The 18,166-nt window shown below is 41.3% G+C and overlaps 1 protein-coding gene across 10 annotated transcripts in view; it reads right to left on the bottom strand.

Annotated features, from left to right (window-relative positions):
• The window catches only part of MEF2C (myocyte enhancer factor 2C), a 199,881-nt gene that overhangs the window by 105,312 nt on the left and 76,403 nt on the right, over positions 1-18,166 (bottom strand). For 8 of the 10 annotated variants that reach the window (XM_056848789.1, XM_056848780.1, XM_056848788.1 and 5 more), the window contains one exon: positions 1,200-1,390. In XM_056848789.1, the coding sequence (XP_056704767.1) occupies positions 1,200-1,253 (54 nt within the window). In that variant the 5' untranslated portion in view covers positions 1,254-1,390. Of the gene's footprint in view, positions 1-1,199; positions 1,391-3,139; positions 3,208-5,000; positions 5,108-18,166 lie in introns of those variants that run through there. The other 2 variants (XM_056848783.1, XM_056848781.1) reach the window with 2 other exon arrangements.

Genomic DNA, 18,166 nt, shown 5'->3' with positions numbered 1-18,166 from the left:
AATCATTTATCATGATGATCTATCATATTGCTAGGTAGTGTGTCAATATAAGAAAAATAAATTATAGCACACAGAGAAGCCACTACTTTAATAGGCAATTATTTCTACTGTTTGTCTGTGTACTTTTGCCCACATTTATATTTGCATACAATATTTCTGATTTATGATGTAGTCAATTTTAATTTAAGAGACCGATAACTGAAGCCTTAACCTTAAGGTCCTGAACAACTGATTTCCGCTTATGGTTACAGTATAGGGGTCAGATTTATTATTAGTTTTAAAGATTATCTGGCATCCTAACTGAATATGTTATTATGAAAAATTCTAGTTTGTGATAGATTTGGATACCAAGAACATAGCCAGTGCTAAGGTTATTTGTTTGATTAGGTCCACAACACATAAACATCAGCAGTTATAGATTCCAACTGGCAATGATCTCAGTCTACATCCATGTATTTGACATATAGACCGATATAGTTATTCACAACTTATACAAGGAACTTACCCTAAAAAAAAACAAAAAAAGTCCAAGAGTGAATTTTATCCAATTCATTGTAACCTCTACAGATGACAATACCATGCAGTGATCAAATTTAGAATTTGTCTCCATCTTTCAAAAACACTGCATTCAGGCTACACCAATAGTAAGCATGCATGCACACAATGTACATACATAGATGCACATCTATTAGCATTAGGATCTTGTGTTATTTGAATGATAAAACATATAGTAACAAACTGTTGTGAAACATGCAAGCTAGATATCTTTAAGCTCCTTAAGAACAACAGTTCACACTATGTTGGCTTTCTGTTAGAAAATGTAGGGACTCTAATTATCTTTTTGACCACATATGCAATGATTTTTAAGTTCTAATTTTGTAGTTCTTGATTCATTGTATTACAATATGAAACATAGTTGAGTATGGTGTCGTACACACGGGGGGGGGGGGTGAGCTGGTTGGGAAGCGGAAGAGTCCTGTATTTTTTCTACCTTTGTTGTATCATTCAATTCTACTCACAAATAAAATTCTTCAAAGGACCCGTAAAAACAAACAAAAAACAAATAACAAAAAGTTCACCCTAAGTTGGTATACTGCAAATGTGACATCTTCTGGCCTTCATTGATAACCCAATTGTCTGGGTCTGTTTTATGCCATGATATCATTCTTAAATACAAAGAGGATGATTCTGTAACTTACCTGCCTGTTACGTTCATCCATAATCCTCGTGATCTGAATCTTTTTTCTCCCCATAGTCCCCGTTTTTCTTCTCTCTTTCGTTCCTACACTTATATATTTTCTTCTCTTTCCTTCCTCTTTCCTGTTTCCTCAAACCAAGACTCCTTCTTCAGCACTTACACGATTCAATTCACAGGCCCCTGCATCCGTTCCTGCTAAGAACACAAAAGCAATGAATAGTTAGGAGTTATTGAGAAAAAGCAGTCAGCTTAATAGAACTATGATACTCCTGATATTATACCAATTGGTCTTAAGTGCAATTTAGTGCGCTGAACAGCTAAAGGAACAACTATATTAAGAATAATGTCAATAAGGGTTTAGGCAATAATTTCACTTAAACTGAATTTTTTCATAACTGTGACGCTCCATCCTAAAAACAGTTATTGGAAGTTAATTTCAATGGAATATAGAAGCTTATATTCAGAGTACATAGTGTCAAACAAAACTTTTCAAGACATCACTAAAACAGCTTATGTGCACGTTTCCATATTTCCCGAGATGCAAATTTTTCTATTCAGTAATACTTCCTTGGAAAATATGAAAAATTGCCTAAATCACGGAGTTAATGAACCTTTCTATACCTGTGCAAGCTAAGTAATCAACCTAATTCACTTTTGAAGAGAAACAGAAGAGGTGATAATGTTTCTTATTATGCAAATAGGCTAGACCATTATTAAAGTGCTATTTGATATATATAAGAAACAGCTGAAATCTAACACTTAATCTTATACTCGTTTAAAAAAAATAACAACCAGAGATAAAACATGCTAAGAGAAAGACAGATCTTTCATTCCGTCATATTTCAAAGTTTGTTCTACAAAGAGTATTGTATATGTGCCTATCTACAGCATGAACAATAATAAAGAATGGTTTTTAATGAAGTCCATGAAGCAGTCTTTCCCATGTTGTAACCCCACAATTAATCACATTGTAAAAAACCATAGTTGTAAAAGAAAGCTCATAAAACATGACAATATGTGTCTAATATTGCTCCACAAAAATGCCATACACCAAAGGTTAGTTCTAAACTGTTGCACACTATATAAATAACACCCTGAAAGGTTAAAAAAAATGCACATCAGCGATCATAAATGTGCAGGCTACATTTAAGAGACAAACACCTTCCGGCATTATTTTGGAATCCTTTGCACCTTCAACAATTGTCAGCTTAGCAGGACGAAATGTAAAGATGTTAACAGACATAAAAAAATGATGAGCTATTAATGAATATAAATGTAACTCTTGAAAGGGTTTGATTTCTCTATCATTTTCTGTTACACAAAAACTATTTCTTTATTAAAGGTAATACTCTAATTGAACAGTGCCAGTTGTGTCTTCCTCATTTGTTTGTTTCAAGCTGGCGTTCTTGTAGCCCACCTGATAAATGTACCCAAAGTTATGTGCCCAAACACTAAATTGAAATCCTCTCCAGGAAACCCCTATTATTTGAATTGAATACAGTGCTGTGGAATACAGGCTCAAAAGCTGATCTTTACTCTGATTTTAAATTCTCTGTGTCAATATATTTTATTGCTATTCTGTGTTTTGGGGTCACAGAAAAAATAAAGGGAATGCTGTTTTCTGTCTCTCTCTCATGGCATAGTGAATTCCACATTTTATTCACTCTAATATCAGCTATTGCACCATGGAGTCTTAATATATCTGACATTTTTCTTATTATATTATAATGTAAGGCACAAGACAGATCAATTTGCAGCACGCATCATTACAAAGCATTTCAACAATTTTACCCCTTTTATATAGTTCACTGATTTTTATACAACTTTAGTTAATGCAACGCCATCTGATCATATTAATCCTAAAACACTGAACAAGTGCTAATGCTTAACTAAAGCAAGTTATATACTCTAAGACAAACTTGGCTATTCTACGAGCCTCACTGGTGGATAACTTGCCTATTTTATAATGTTTTCCAGCTTCTTTTGACAGGTCTGTTCACTTGTAAGATTTGCCCCCACCCTCCCCACAGTCAGGCTTACCTCTGATAGAAAAAAGCCAGGTAATTCTCATGTTACGTGCAGGGCCCAAAGGAGTCTAACAGGCTTTCTCCACAGTAGTAAGCCAATAGACTAATCCACAGCAAATGCATATGGAACAATTTCCCTTCCTTTCATTCACGTGGAGCCAGAGGCACTATCGGCTTACAGCCCTACGCCTGCCTAAGCTCTTATTCTGTGGAGGGTAGAAGGTCAGAGTGAACAGATTAGAGAAGTGGTGACAAGGTTAGCGAGGATGAGAGCTTCTTTACAGATCAAGATTCTGAAGCTGAATGAGGATGGGGTGTGTGTGTGGAATCACTGAATGCTGACACTCTTGTCTGTTAGGACGGGCAAGCGGAGCCCCTGGTGAAGTAACAGCATGGTGACTCCCTCCCACACAGCTATCAGTTCCACATTTCAGACTCAGCATTCAGAAAAGCAAAAAGATTATAAACAGCCCAGTGTCAAGAACGCCAAGTATTCAGCAACTACATAAAATATTCTTAAAATAGTCTCACTAACACATCTTGGACCCAGCAGACATAAATCTAGGGTAAGCCCATTGGGTACATTGAGAAAACTCCAAATTTACATCGTTGTAACTGAAGAGATGAATTTAAACCATTGTTTCTGCTTACAGAAACAATCTGTTGACAAGCGGGGGGGGGGCTGGATTTAGAAAGGAAGCATTGATTCCAATTATTATGTTGTTGTTCCTTATATATAGGAAGGCTGAGGAGCAAGAACAGTGTGTTAACTGTTTTCATCAACACGCACGTTAACACACACATATATGTCTCCAACACTACTACAGTTTTACTAGCTATTTTTTTAAAAAAAGACAGATTGGTGATGGTGTGGGAAAAGAAGTTTCCAAAAGATTTGCTTTGTTTCCATTTTAATGGCACATCTCTATTCCTGTGGCTATCTGATTACAATTTTTGCCATCAGTTACTAATACCGGGGTGGGGGGGTACTTCTGAACAACTACTTAGGCAGAAAACACTCCCCAAGTGTATGGCGCTTGTCTCTTATTGTATATATGTACAGGCAAAAAAAGTCTCAGCCATATACCAAACCACACGGAAAGTAGTCAGTCATACACATCACGGGATGAACTGAGTCACAAGCTATAAACCGTCGAACATTTTTAAAGAACTGTGTAAATCAGATCCACAACTGGCTGCTTCGGGAAGTTTTCAAGGATACCCTGCAGTTGTAAACTGCTTAAAATTGTCTTCTAGGGTGTATGTGTGTGTGTGTGTAAAGTGCTGTCAAGTCGCAGCTGACTTATGGCGACCCCTTTTGGGGGTTTTCATGGCAAGAGACTAACAGAGGTGGTTTGCCAGTGCCTTCCTCCGCACAGCAACCCTGGTATTCCTTGGTGGTCTCCCATCCAAATACTAACCAGGGCTGACCCTGCTTAGCTTCTGAGATCTGACGAGATCAGGCTAGCCTGGGCCATCCAGGTCAGGGCAAGAGTGTATACAACATTAAAACAAAAAACTGCAAAACTCCTGACTGCTCTGAAATGTGCACTCACCAAAACAAGTTACATAGAAAGTAAAAAATTATGCCAGAAGCCCTGTCAAAATAATATCCATATTAAAGAAGGCATCCAAGATAATGTCAGAGTTACATGTACATAAATGCATTTTTTGTAAAAAAAAAAAAAAAGTTTGAAGTATACTCTGTAGAATTAGTCTTCAGCATTTCCCCCCTTCTTGAATCCCAGACACTTAAAAAAAATCAGACTGCTTACTAAAAAGAAGAACTTCATTTTGGCTGGCTTCTGTTCACTTTATGATTTGGCAAAGGCATAGTTGCGGGGAGAGTCTAGTGGACAGATACAACAGAGCAGTTGGCCTGTCTTTGCTCACCGTCTCACACAATCCCTCTGCCTCTCTCCCACTCGGTTACACAGAAGAATCTTGACAGAATGGCAGGAAACATGCGTTGAGTGGTCAGGGAAGGAGATGATGTCAGCAACCACGAACAATAAAAGGTGTAAAGGTGCTTCCTTCCTTAAACTGTTCCAGAAGTGCAAAATGGGAACCAAAACTCTCCACTTCCTCCTCCGAACAGAACTTTCTGAATCTGCTCTGCTGCAACACCCGAGACAGAAAGCCCTTTGAACAAGTCACCCACGGGGCAAGCAGAAGTATCAAAACGGAGGAATCTAAATATTTAATTTATAAATAAAACGGCAGTCAGAGGAAAACTTAGTGAGTACGTGTCAGTGATGTCAGCTTTCATTACAAAAGCAACAGGCGTGCCGTAAAAGTTTTTTCTGTTCTGCCAGCGCTGCATGTATCTGAAGCATACAGTCATTACACGTTAAGATTCCCTTCCAAACTTGTGGTCGAGAAGCAATTTTTTGAACAAAATCTGCCCATTTAAAAGTATGAGCGGGGGGGAGGGACTTTCTATGGCAGTGAACTGTTCAGAAAAAGGCCACATGTGCATTTAACTGCCCAAGAGAACAGCAACTGGAGGACAAACAGCCAAAATTGCTTTAGTAATATTTGGAGGAAGTCTCCACTGAAGTTCTATCTGGATTAGAGCAACTCAAGCAAAAATCTAGAGTTTGTGCAACAATAATAGAATGGATCAAATAAGGAGGCTGCCCATCTTTAATCCTCACAATATATGGTTTGATATGACAATTTCTAATAGCTCTTGACTAGGGTAGCCAGCTCCGGGTTGGGAAATTCCATGAAGATTTTGCGGGTGAAGCCTGAGGAGGTTGGTGTTTAGAGAGGGGAGGGACTTCAATGCCGTACAGTCCAATTGCCAAAGCGGCCATTTTCTTCAGGGGAACTGATCTCTGTCACCTGGAAATAAGCTGTAATTGCAGGAGCTCTCCAGCCACCACCTGGAGGCTGGCAACCCTACTTGTTACCTATATTTTCTATCCTTCCTCAAAGGAGCTTAAAACACCATTGTGCAGCTTGATCCTAATTAGTTAATTCAGAATTAAGTTCCACTGACAGCAATGGGACTTACTCACAAGTAAGTGTGAACAGGACTGCAGCCTTAGCCTGATGTTGTCAGATCTCAGAACCAAAGCAGGGTTGACCCTGGCAAGTATTTGGATGGGAGACCGCCAAGGACTACCAGGGTCACGATATGGAGGCAGGCAATGGCAAATCAGCTCTGCCTTGAAAGCCCCACCAGGAGTTGTCGTAAGACAGATGTGACTAGACAGCAAAAAAAAAAAAAAAAAAAAAAAGGCAGAGAGATTTCTCCACCTTTTGAGTTTCACAATTGACTGGAGATCTAAAGCTGGGATTCCCTCATCCTAGCCCCCCTCTCTCGCTTCTGCTAGACAACTGATTTGCAGGCATGGTACACTACTAATCCAATGATGAGCTTAATATGTGAAAGCCTGCAAGGGCATGGTCATAACCGATTTTCCCTGGAATCCCTCACAGATGGATATAACTAGTATCTGGACCTTGAAAAGCAACTTTTTCATTATACAATTATACACTAGATGTCATTACCGCTGCACTAGAACTGCAACATACAAGACAGCATGCTGTACAGTAATCTAATTTGGGTAGAAAACCATTTATGTAAAAACAACACCAACAACAAGAGACAACTGTGAGTCATCGTAAGATTTCAAACATCTGTCCTAAACATTCCTCTTCAGAATTTTAACAGAAACCTATATTTAAGTGTTTTGATCTTTTGGTTGGACTGCCACATTAAAAGATGTGGGAGGGATTTCATTTTAATCTGCTCAATTCATCTCAGAAGAGCAAACGTTTTACCACAGGAAGTTTAGCACAAATGCCACTAGCCTACAAGTATAAACTAGATTAAAGAAACTACTTTTGGAGAGCCTATGGTAGGCAGAAAATTGTTGGTTTTAGCTATGTACATCAACTAGTACACTCTGGAAATTCTGAACGATCACGAAAGAAATAAAGAACCAATGTGGTGGAAGTCTGGGTTCACTGAGTCTACTCACCTTGGGCCAGTTATTCTGTATCAGCCTAACCTACATCAAAGATTATTGTGAGAATTAGAACTTCCGGTGCTGAGCTGGGCTGAGTGCTGCGTCTTCCCAGGGGCTCCTGGGGAGTATCCAAGTTTGCGTGTGATTTGGGGTGTTTTATTGCACCCCAACCCAGCCCTTGCAAGTGGGCTGAGAGGCAGGAATTCCCTGCAGCCATATATGCGGTTTGACCTCCTGAATACTCTGAGGTAGCTTTAATAAGCCCCCCGGAGTTTCAGACGTTTGGTCCCGTGGGCACGAAGGGATTGAAATCGCCAGCGCGCAACTTCGGCTTTAGACTCTACCCTCCAGCACCCTATAAACATAAGGACTACATTAAGATTAAAGCCTCACCTCCGGGCGCCCAAGTGAGTAGATAAGAATCCTTCGTCTTTCACTGGCGTCATCGAATAACAGGGGGTTGAAGAAAATATTCCTGGTAACCGTTTTTCTCCCTTAATTGAACTGGATGATTTTGTTGTATGAGATCCATCAGATAAAGCAGCAGGAGCCTTATCAAACTGATCAACTTAAATTAAAACAACGAGCTTGAATGATTGATGTAAGATCTGCCAATCCGACGCGTTCTTAAAGGAAGGGGAGGGAGGAACTTTTGAGAAGTTACATGAGGAAAAAAAGATCCTCCAGCCACGTGTACAACAAAGAGGATCCTTTGACCGGAAGACTCTGTGCTTTACCTCTCCACTGCTCTACAAATCAACAGGAAGAAGGTCGTAAGACCGGAAATTCGTCTTACTCGTGTTACACCAAAACCACTCCTGAAGGTAATAACCATAGAGAAGAGACGATAGAAGGTCTACGATTAGGTAATCCCTGGAATACTTCCTGGCTCAGCCGATCTAGAGCGTCTGGTAAAACTCGTTGGTATTTTTAACTTTAAAAAGTTTTTTTAAGTTTAAATACTTATTTTTTCAACCCGAAAAAGATATTAAGTTGGACAATAAAGTATTCTCTATTAACTACATGCTGGACTCCTGCTAGATGACCATCAAATTTTTAATTAAGTTACATACTCTGGAGCCTCTCCCTGATCTGGCTAAATACATAGCCCTGCTCTTATGAAATCAAAGGGAATTTTACTGAATTTAACCATGGAAAAAAAAGGTACAGGACATGTTTGCTAAATATTCTGAGGCGACAATTAAACAATTAAAACAGATTTCTACACAGATGGCTCAATTGATTTCAGTGATGATGACTCTTGACCAATCATCACTGGTATGTAATCAGAAGTTGAATCTGGTTACAGAAGACATAAAAGTCTTGAAAATTCAAATGATGACTACAAATATGGACATACAAGCAATGGATTCTTCTGCCCAAAAAGTTACGGAAGAATATCAGGATATAAAGAAGAAGACAGAAGTTCAAGAAAGTAACCAGCCGGCGACAAAGAGACCAGACATACAAGAAATGGACTTTTCATTTAAAAAAGACATGGAAGGACGTGTGGATACAAGGAAGAAGAGAGCAGATCAAGGAACACAGATTGAAGCCACGATGGGGATTAAGCCCAGAAAGAATTATTTTTGGATATGCACCTTGCCTGAGGAAATGAGAGAAAACAAAGAAATCTTGTTCCCATACCTGACTGACTTATTTCAGTTACAGAAGGAAGTATTAGACCATGGTTAAAGGATTGACTTAAATATGATTGCTGGATTGGAAGGCTTTGACAGTGTGGACGGGTGGCATGGCTATTTTAAATTTATGTTAAATGGAAAGGGACAAAGGTTTCAGAATAAAGGGATTAAATCATTTTAACGCTAGAACTGGTGGAGTTGGAGAAACTGGGGAAAAGGGGAGTATTGAAGGAATCATTGTGATAATGTACAAGATCTGGGAATAATGGAAGGCTACTTTTTATTTTGATCCAGAATGTAAAAGTTTATAAAACATGAAACTTTAGAATGAAATTAATGCTAGGATCAGTATATGTTAACGAAGGCTAATAATACTTTATTAAGAGGTAGATGGAGGTGACGGGGAAGTTGTCATATTTTTTATGTTTAATGGTAATTAAGACAACAATCAATATAATTGCGATTGTGATATTATTTTTACGCTGTTGTCAAAATTATGGAGAATTTATAGCTTTAAAAAATCAATAAAAATTTATAAAAAAAAAAATTATTGTGAGAATTAAAATGGAATGAAGAATCAAGTACACTTTCCCACACACCTTGGAGGAAGGGAAGGGAAAAAAATATAACAGGTTATTATAATATGTTTTTTGTATTCTGGATAACCACCTCAGTTATTGAAGATAAGACATCCTGCATAGTCAAACTGTATTCCTTATGAGTTTCAGAGCACAGCTGTAAATTCTTGCAGGGAAAATATATAATCAAAGTAATTCTTTCATAACCAAACCAGAGCATATTGCCATGAATAAAAACAAAAATGTTCACTAGTGTAGTTTTGTGAATATGCAAAACAGCCACTGATTCTGCTGTGTCCTAGCAATCAAAGCCTAAAGCTGTTCTAGAACTTCACAACAGCTTCATCTTCTAGCATTTGCACAGTGCAATGCAAAGATTTCAATACAAAACAAATTATTTCATAATCCATGTAACCACATGGATTTATCATGGCTTGGATCCTTTGAATGAGTTCCGCATGCAGCGGAGTGCACTTCTTCCTTTTGAGCTAAAACTTCCTTTTGAGCAAAATCAATGGTTTTCAGTGGGTCTTTGCGCCAACGGAAGTTTTAGTAAAAAAGGAAGCACTCTCCATAGCACTGACTATCTAGTATTTACTGAATTAATTACTTAGGAGCCTGTGTCTCTAAACATCATATGAAGTAACTACAGTATTTCTTCACACAAGTTCTTATTGTTCCTGCCTGCAATATTTCCACTGTGGCTGGAAACACCTAAATCCTATACACTATGTTCTCTTAGAATATACGCCATATAAATTGGCAAAGTTTAGGCCAGGGGTGGGGAACGTCAGGCCTGGGGCCATATAAGGCCCGCAAAATCATTTGCTCTGGCCCTTCATGGGTCCTAGCAGATCTCTAGCTCAGAAGGATGCTGTTCTGCCTGAATCTCTTGGGCCCAGCTGGGGACAGCAGAGCTCAAAAGCGAGTCGCTCTATGTGGCAGACACTCGGAGCCGTCTCCGGTCGTGCCTCTTGGCTAAATGTTTGACCAAATATAGCAGGCAACTTTTTAAGTTGATAATTTTGTATGGCCCGCGAATGATGTTACAAATATCCAAATGGCCCTTGGCAGAAAAAAGGCTCCCCACCCCTGGTTTAGGCAATGGAAGCCATGGGAAGCAGCAGATCAAATTGTGGGGGCAACAGGAAAAGGTTTACTCACTGAGAAGGTTCTTTCTGAAGTAGAAGGGCATCTTGATCTTTGGGTGTTTCTCGCCCATTGCTAGGGGTCGGCAGGACTAAACTAACAACTTCCTGTCTCCTGGCGAGGAACACCCCCCCTCCAGTTATTCTACAGCAAACTAAAGAGACAGGGAAAAGCACTCACAATCAAGGAGTACAAACAACAATAAACTGAACGATAAACTTAGAACCAATCTATATGTATTGCTACAATATTATTAGGCCAATCGAATCCGTAGGCCACTTTGGTGTGCTTCAGTCTACCCTTATAAGATGATGTTGCCATCTCCGGGTGGGCAAGATGCCCTTCTACTTCAGAGCGTAAAGGACCTTCTCGGTGAGTAAACAATGTACCTTTTCTGCTCTGAAGGAAGGGCATCGATCTTTGGGATCTCCAAGAGCAATGATATAACAGGTGGGAACTCAGTCCTCATCATCTTCCACCACGTGCTGTAAAATACGTATGCCGAATGCTGCTTCAGCAGATGTCATAGTATTGATTCAATAATGTCTAATGAAAGTAGTCACGTTGGACCAAGCAGCCGTTGAGGCTTGTTTGAAAAATGTGGCCGACGTGGCTGCGCTTCATAGTGAATTGGCTGTGACCCCTTTCGGAACTTGGAGACCACTGGCTAGGTAGGCTTCTCTGATGCATTGTCTAATGGATATGCTGATAGACGGTTGGGACATGCAAAGTCTCTTGTTGGGTGCAGAAATGGAGATAAACATAATTCCGTTTTCCTAATGGATTCAGTTCTAGATATATAAATATGAATAGCTCTACGCAAGTCCAAGGTGTGCCAACTCCGCTCTCTGGGAGTAGAAGGATAAGGACAAAAGGAAGGGAGGTGAAGCCCCTGAGACTGATGAAACCAGGAACCCACTTTGGGGGTGAACGAGGGATCAGTACATAGAACGACTTTTATCTTTGTAAAAGATACATAAGTCCTTGTGAATAGAGAGGGCACCCAATTCTGAAACCCTCCTGGCAGAGGTTATGGCAACTAAAAATAAGGTCTTCATCCTTACTAATCGTAAGGGAACCTCCCTCATAGGTTTGAAGGGACTTTTGGTTAGAGCAGAAAGTACAGTGTTCAGTCTCCAGGTAGGGAAACGGTGAGTCACTGGAGGGGTAGACTGAGCTACTCCTTTAATAAAAGCCTTAACCTGAGGATACGACGACAGTAGAATCCCATCAATATCCAGACAGACTGAGGCAATAAGCAGACACTTGCTTTCGTAAAGTTGCAGCTCTAAGGCCCTGCTGTGCACCGTTCTATAAAAACTCCAGTGACTGAGGTAGCTTAGGAGAGATAGGGTTGATTGTCTTCCGGTGACACCACCTGGAGAAAGCTTTCCAGGTGTATTGGTATATCCTTGTAGTAGATGGACGTCTGGCTTTAAGGATGGTCCCCACCACCTCCACGGAAAGAGCCTTGCCCTTTCCACATCCAAGCGGTCAATTGAAACCATCCTGGATCTGGATGAATCATTGGTCCCCGTAGAAAAAGATCTGAGGATGTCGGAATCTGCTGAGTGAGCTTCTTTATCCAGGCATTTGAAGCCCTAGCCATGAGTGCTATAGTGGTATTGGCCTGAATAGACAGTGCAGCTGCCTCATGCACCTTTCTGGAAAGAAATTCCATTTTCCTATCGAGCTGATCTTTAATAAAGCCCACTCCATCCTCCACCAGGAAGTCAGAGGATTGAAGGGCAGAGATAGGAGCATCTACCACAGGCAATTCCAACATATCCATTGCATATGAAGCCATATCATATAGTTTCTTGGCATTGCCAGAGAACTGTTTATTATGTAGGGGTCTGTCCCATTCAGATCTAATACCTTTCTCAAAGTATTCTGGTAAGGGGACCTTAATAGTCTGGGCCTCCATTGTGGGAAATATTCCTTGGAACCTTTACGTCTGGATTTAGATTCCTCAGGTGCTTCAGCTTCATCAGATAGGTCTAAAGCAAAAAATGTCTTGGCCAAAAGAGGCTGGAAATAATCAGAACAGCACAGCCGACGCTGCTGTTCCTGAACAATGGGGAGTTCTTCGTCTGAAACAAACTCTCCCTCCTTATTGTCAGCCCCAGAATCCCTATCCACAGGGTAGGTTTCATTTCTCTTCTCTTGGTAGGTTTCATTTCTGTACTCTTGGATATTTGGCACTGCTTTCATAGCTGCCTTAGTGGTCCACTGCCTAGAGGGGGCGCTTTGACTGTAGCCAGGCTCCTCCTGCATGGGTTCAAATATGGCTGAGGACCCAGGGGAAGATGTCCAACTATATGCAAACCCTTGAGGAAGTGGCTGAAGGAGTCTTTGAGGAGGGTAACCCTGCTGGAAGGGTAGGATAAAAGATTGGAGCCTCTGAAAATGTCTTTCCATAGAGCCCTCTATCATATTATATACCTGTTCAAATGTGGGGATCTTGGGGGATCCCCCTTCCTCAGAAGAGGGGTTACTTTACCCTCTGTAGGTATCCTGGGCTCCACATCCAAAGGCACAGCAGAGGATGCGGCAGGGACCTTAGAGGTTGAAGTGGAACTCTGCTTAAGCTGGCGCTTGCGGCTGCTGCCTTTCCCCCCACCATTAGACTTGTTTTTCTTCAGCGATTTTCCAGCTGAAGTAGATGGTGGCAGTGACTTTCCGGTCTCCCTCTCCAATAGTCCGCCAGGGCGGCTAACGGCGGGATCCGATTTTAAGGCCAATTCTTGATCTGCATCGGAAAGGCGCTCGATGTCCTCCGATGCAGCTCCTCCAGCAGCCATTTCATTTGCCGCCTCTTTCCCACGGCTTAGCTGTTCTCCCGTGGCTCAGCTGATAGTCGGCAGAGACGGGAGCTTAAATTTAAAAAGTGATTGGATACGACAAGGTAAGGAAAACGATCTATTCTAACCTGATTTCACTAGACCTAGTCAGCAGCTATGGCTGCAACACTCTTACCCCAGCGAAGGCAGGAGAAGAACTAAAAGGGGAGGTGTTCCTCGCCAGGAGACAGGAAGTTGTTAGTTTAGTCCTGCCTACCCCTAGCAATGGGCGAGAAACACCAAAAGATCAAGATGCCCTTCCTTCAGAGAGGGGAAAATGGGGTTTGATGATATGCCCCTCCCATAAAGTAAGGCTAGTGGCATCAGTATGCAGCTTATTCAGGAGGAGCATAATGCCATCTTGTCTATCCAGCTTTACAGGAGGGCTGTCAAAGTGTGGTACAGTAGTTAGAATGTTGGTCAAGGATCTGGGAGACGCAGGTTGGAATCCCCACTCGGCCATGGAAACTCACTGGGTCACCTTGGGCCAGTCACACACTCTCAGCTTAACCTACCTCACAGGGTTGTTAAGATAAAAAATGGAAGAGAACAATGTAAGCTGCTTTGGGTCCACATTGGGGAGAAAGGTGGAGAATAAATGTAGTAAATAAAATGTTGGGAAAACGAGTCAGTGCTATCCACTTACGGTGGGTTATGGTGGCAGGATGCATACATTAGTATATACCAAGGTTGTGAATGCTTTAACCTTTCACACAACTGAAGTTGAACTATTGTATATTTCGCCAATATAAATTCAGGATAATCAGTATCAGTTTAACAAAACGATATAAATATGCTTGATTTACATGGTTATAATAGCCACACGCTGTTTAACAATCTCTGTTCTAGAGGGAAAGATATTTGCTTTATCCACTGCAGGGAATAATATTGATACGTTTCACTTTATTATTGTCAAAAGAAGTACACCGGGGGGGGGGGGGAAGTAACAAAATCAATTGGAAAATACATTAGCTAATCTTTTCTGTGGCCTTCAACATCCATTATGTTTTCTCAGAAGTAGCTCTTTGTAACCTGTTGCTATACTGGGAGATCCCTGAAAAAGGTTCTTATGAACAGGCATTGATAACAAAATGCAGAAAATCGTCTTGCACAAGCAGTTTGAGCCTCTAATCCAGCTATTCAACAATCCAACTCAACGTAACCAGAAGATCGGGCAAAATGCTGGATCCAGCCCGCCATATCCCATATCTGGCTCATACAGAAGGAACAGAGTGGGGGGGGGGAAGGAAAAGTTCCCCATAAACATCACTCATTGTAATATTCAGCATTCATTAATACAAACATGCATTAATGTAACATAGCATTTCACAAATTCTTAACTGCAGCAGAGTCCACTTTCACTGACGTAAAATGTTAGGTGATCCCTCAGCTTAAGCTGAGATCTACGAACTTCCAACAAAAGTTAAAGGGATTCCATGAAAAATAGACCTGTTATCCCCCAAAAGGTGCCTGCTTATGTATTCCCTCATGTTTACATCCCTCTTCCCAAAAGCATCTCTTCCCCAAAGCCAATAGGCGCTAACCTGTCTTTCCTCCACCTCATTTGAGCAGGAGGTATTTCAGATGAGACCAGGAAGGCTCACATCTGTGTATGCAGGGAACACAATTATTTTGGAAGGCTTGCAAAACCTTCTGACTGGCCCCTGCCTCCCCAGCACCCATTTTGTGGTGGCATCCACTACCTCTTTTCAACATTCAAATAGTGCCCACGGACTTAATAAAGTTGAGACAGATGGTAGAAAAGCTCTCTGTAGGTACACACTAACTAACCTTTACTAACCATGCAATAAAATACAGAGTTCTTTGCTCAACTATACTAGGATATTTTTTTGTATAATAAAGAAATTAATATAAAAAGGATTAAGCTTCATTCCAATGTGACAAGAAAAAAACGATGCTATGACAAAAACATTCCAAGTTAAAAAATCTTCAAATTTCAAAGAGTTTGTAACCCTGCAACAATGTAAACAGTAAAGAAAAACGGATCTAACAATTAATTTGTACCCGATGGATATTAAGATATTGGACAGCATAGCCCAAAAATGGCTCATAGGAGATTCATCAATTTTCTATCTTTTTCTCTCTCTTATAGTAGGCTAATCAACCTAATTAAAGCTTTGTTCATTTGAAACCCTGAACGACAATTTGCTTAACTCCATCCCACTGTGGTATTTTTTTATAAAGAGAATTAAATCTGATCTTCTGACAGCAATTATTAAATGATCCCAACTGGCCCCAATTAAGATGCATAGCTCACAAGGTCTCCAAATCCAATAAAGTGACAAATCCTCTCACTTGTACATCTTTCTTTACCTTGGTCCTATTTTCTTAAGGTCAATTAAGCTCATCTGATCCAGTGCAACTGAATGCCGTTGTGAAGCCTACTTCTAAAATCAATGTATCAGTTTACAGCAGAGAAATACCAAAGTATTGGATTAGGTCTTCTGAAATCACCCCATTCCAGCTGTTCCTAGTTTCAATGCATCACACAAATATCACACACACACCCATCTGTGTGTGCATTCTCATTTGTGGCACATATGACAAAATGCCTTCATAAATACTGGAAATACCATGAGAATAGTTAAAGTAATGATACATGCTTCCTTTTACTTGAACCCCTTATTTTTATCTGTAACCACGAGGTCTACAAGCTTACCTTAAAATAGAATTTAAATTCTAGATATGGAATTTTTATATGCTTAATGAACAGTTTAGAGTTTACTACTGTCATCTGCAAAACATACACATCTTATAAAATATCTTATGGGATGAAAATGGGCCATATGTTGCTGACTCCTTGGGTAATTGAAAAATCAGATTACCATGTACTGGATTAGATTTAGGGTTGCCGGCTCCAGGTTGGGAAATACATGGAGATTTTTGGGGTGGGGCCTGAGGAGGGCAGGGTTTGGAGAGGGGAGGGACTTCAATGCCATAGAGTCCAATTGCCAAAGTGGCTATTTTCTCCAGGTGAACTGATCCCTATTAGCTGGAGATCAGCTGCAACAGCAGGAGATCTCCAGCTACCACCTGGAGATTGGCAACCCTAGTTAGACTGATCATTGGGTCTTGTGAGGTTCTCCAGCCAACCTCAGCAATCCCAAAAAGTCACTCGCTCAGACAGGCAGGTCTAAAGCAGGTAAAAGTTTATTCAGGAGCCGCAGGTACAGCATGAGCAATCCACAAGTTCAAAGCTGCTAATGACGAACCAAACTACAAAGCATAACTTTAAGCACAAAGCAATCCCAGGTGCAAAACTAAGCAGGCCTGGGAATTAGGAGATAACGGTGCCTGGTAGGAAGTAGGGAGTGAGCAAGCCATAATACTGAAGTTGCCTGCTTGAGACTCAAGGTCAGAGCGGGGGGTGGGGGAGGAGCGGGGGACAGCTTGAACAGCTCAGAGAAACAAAACCAAAAGATGCACTTAAACAAAAATGGGCCTAACTCATGGCAAGAGCCTGCCTAACTCATGGCAAGAGCCTGCCTGGACAGCATGACTCCTGACATTCTGCCCCCCTTAATACCCCCCTCCCAGGTCTGGGACAGGCCGAGGCTTTTGGGGGTAGGCGTCATGAAATTGTCGTACCAGACGGGGGTGCTGCTACATGCGGGGCTGCCACCCATTCATTATGTGCTGGTCCCAGATGTTTCCAATGTACCAAATAAAACAACTTCCTTTTTTGAAGTTTGGAATCAAGGATTTTAGAGACTTTGAGATGCACCTCCCCTCCCACCATGGTTGGTACCTCGAGCTTAGGTTCTGGGTGGAATTGGGGAGCCGCCACATAGGGCTTGAGAAGACTGATATGAAACACCGGGTGGATTCCCCTGAGGGCTTTGGGAAGCGCAAGCTCTACAGTCACTTCATTGATCACCCTTGTGATGGGATAGGGATCCACATTCTTGTCACTGAGTTTTCTACATGGTCATAGGGTCCAAAGGTTCTTGGTGGTTATGAAACACCGGGTGGATTCCCCTGAGGGCTTTGGGAAGCGCAAGCTCTACAGTCACTTCATTGATCACCCTTGTGATGGGATAGGGACCCACATTCTTGTCACTGAGTTTTCTACATGGTCGTAGGGTCCGAAGGTTCTTGGTGGACAAGTAGACTTGATCCCCCACCTTAAAGTCCCACCCCGGGGAATGATGTTTGTTTGCATGCTCTTTATATTTGCGTTTAGCTCACTCCAGATTCTTCTGAAGCCAAGGCCATGTGTTCTGAACCACTTGCACCCAATCTCCCACTTCACCTTTTATCCCCTCCTCCTGGAGTAATTCCACGTTCCCAAAGGGTCCAAAATCTTTGCCATACACCACCCGGAAGGGACTGTACCCCGTGGACGAATGAGGAGCATTATTATAAGCATATTCAGCAAAAGGCAGTAAATCCACCCAATCATCCTGGTGATAGTTCACATAACAGAGCAAACAGCACTCCAACACAGAATTAACTCGTTCCGTCTGTCCATCTGTCTGAGGATGGTGTGCCAAAGACAAACCTTGTTCCACCCCCATGAGTTTTAAAAAGGCTTTCCAGAACTTAGCCACGAATTGAGCCCCCCTGTCGGAGATTATCTTGGTGGAAACGAGTGATGTTTCATCACGTGTGTAATGAACATGCGTGCCAGCTTCTGAGCTGTCGGTAAACTCGTACAAGGGACAAAATGCACTTCCTTAGAAAATAAGTCTGTCACCACCCACAACACCGTCTTCCCTCGGCTGGGG

The sequence above is a fragment of the Euleptes europaea genome, chromosome 4, assembly GCF_029931775.1.
Source record: "Euleptes europaea isolate rEulEur1 chromosome 4, rEulEur1.hap1, whole genome shotgun sequence".
Classification (NCBI taxonomy): Eukaryota; Metazoa; Chordata; class Lepidosauria; order Squamata; family Sphaerodactylidae; genus Euleptes; species Euleptes europaea.
This window is presented reverse-complemented; position numbering and strand designations above follow the sequence as displayed.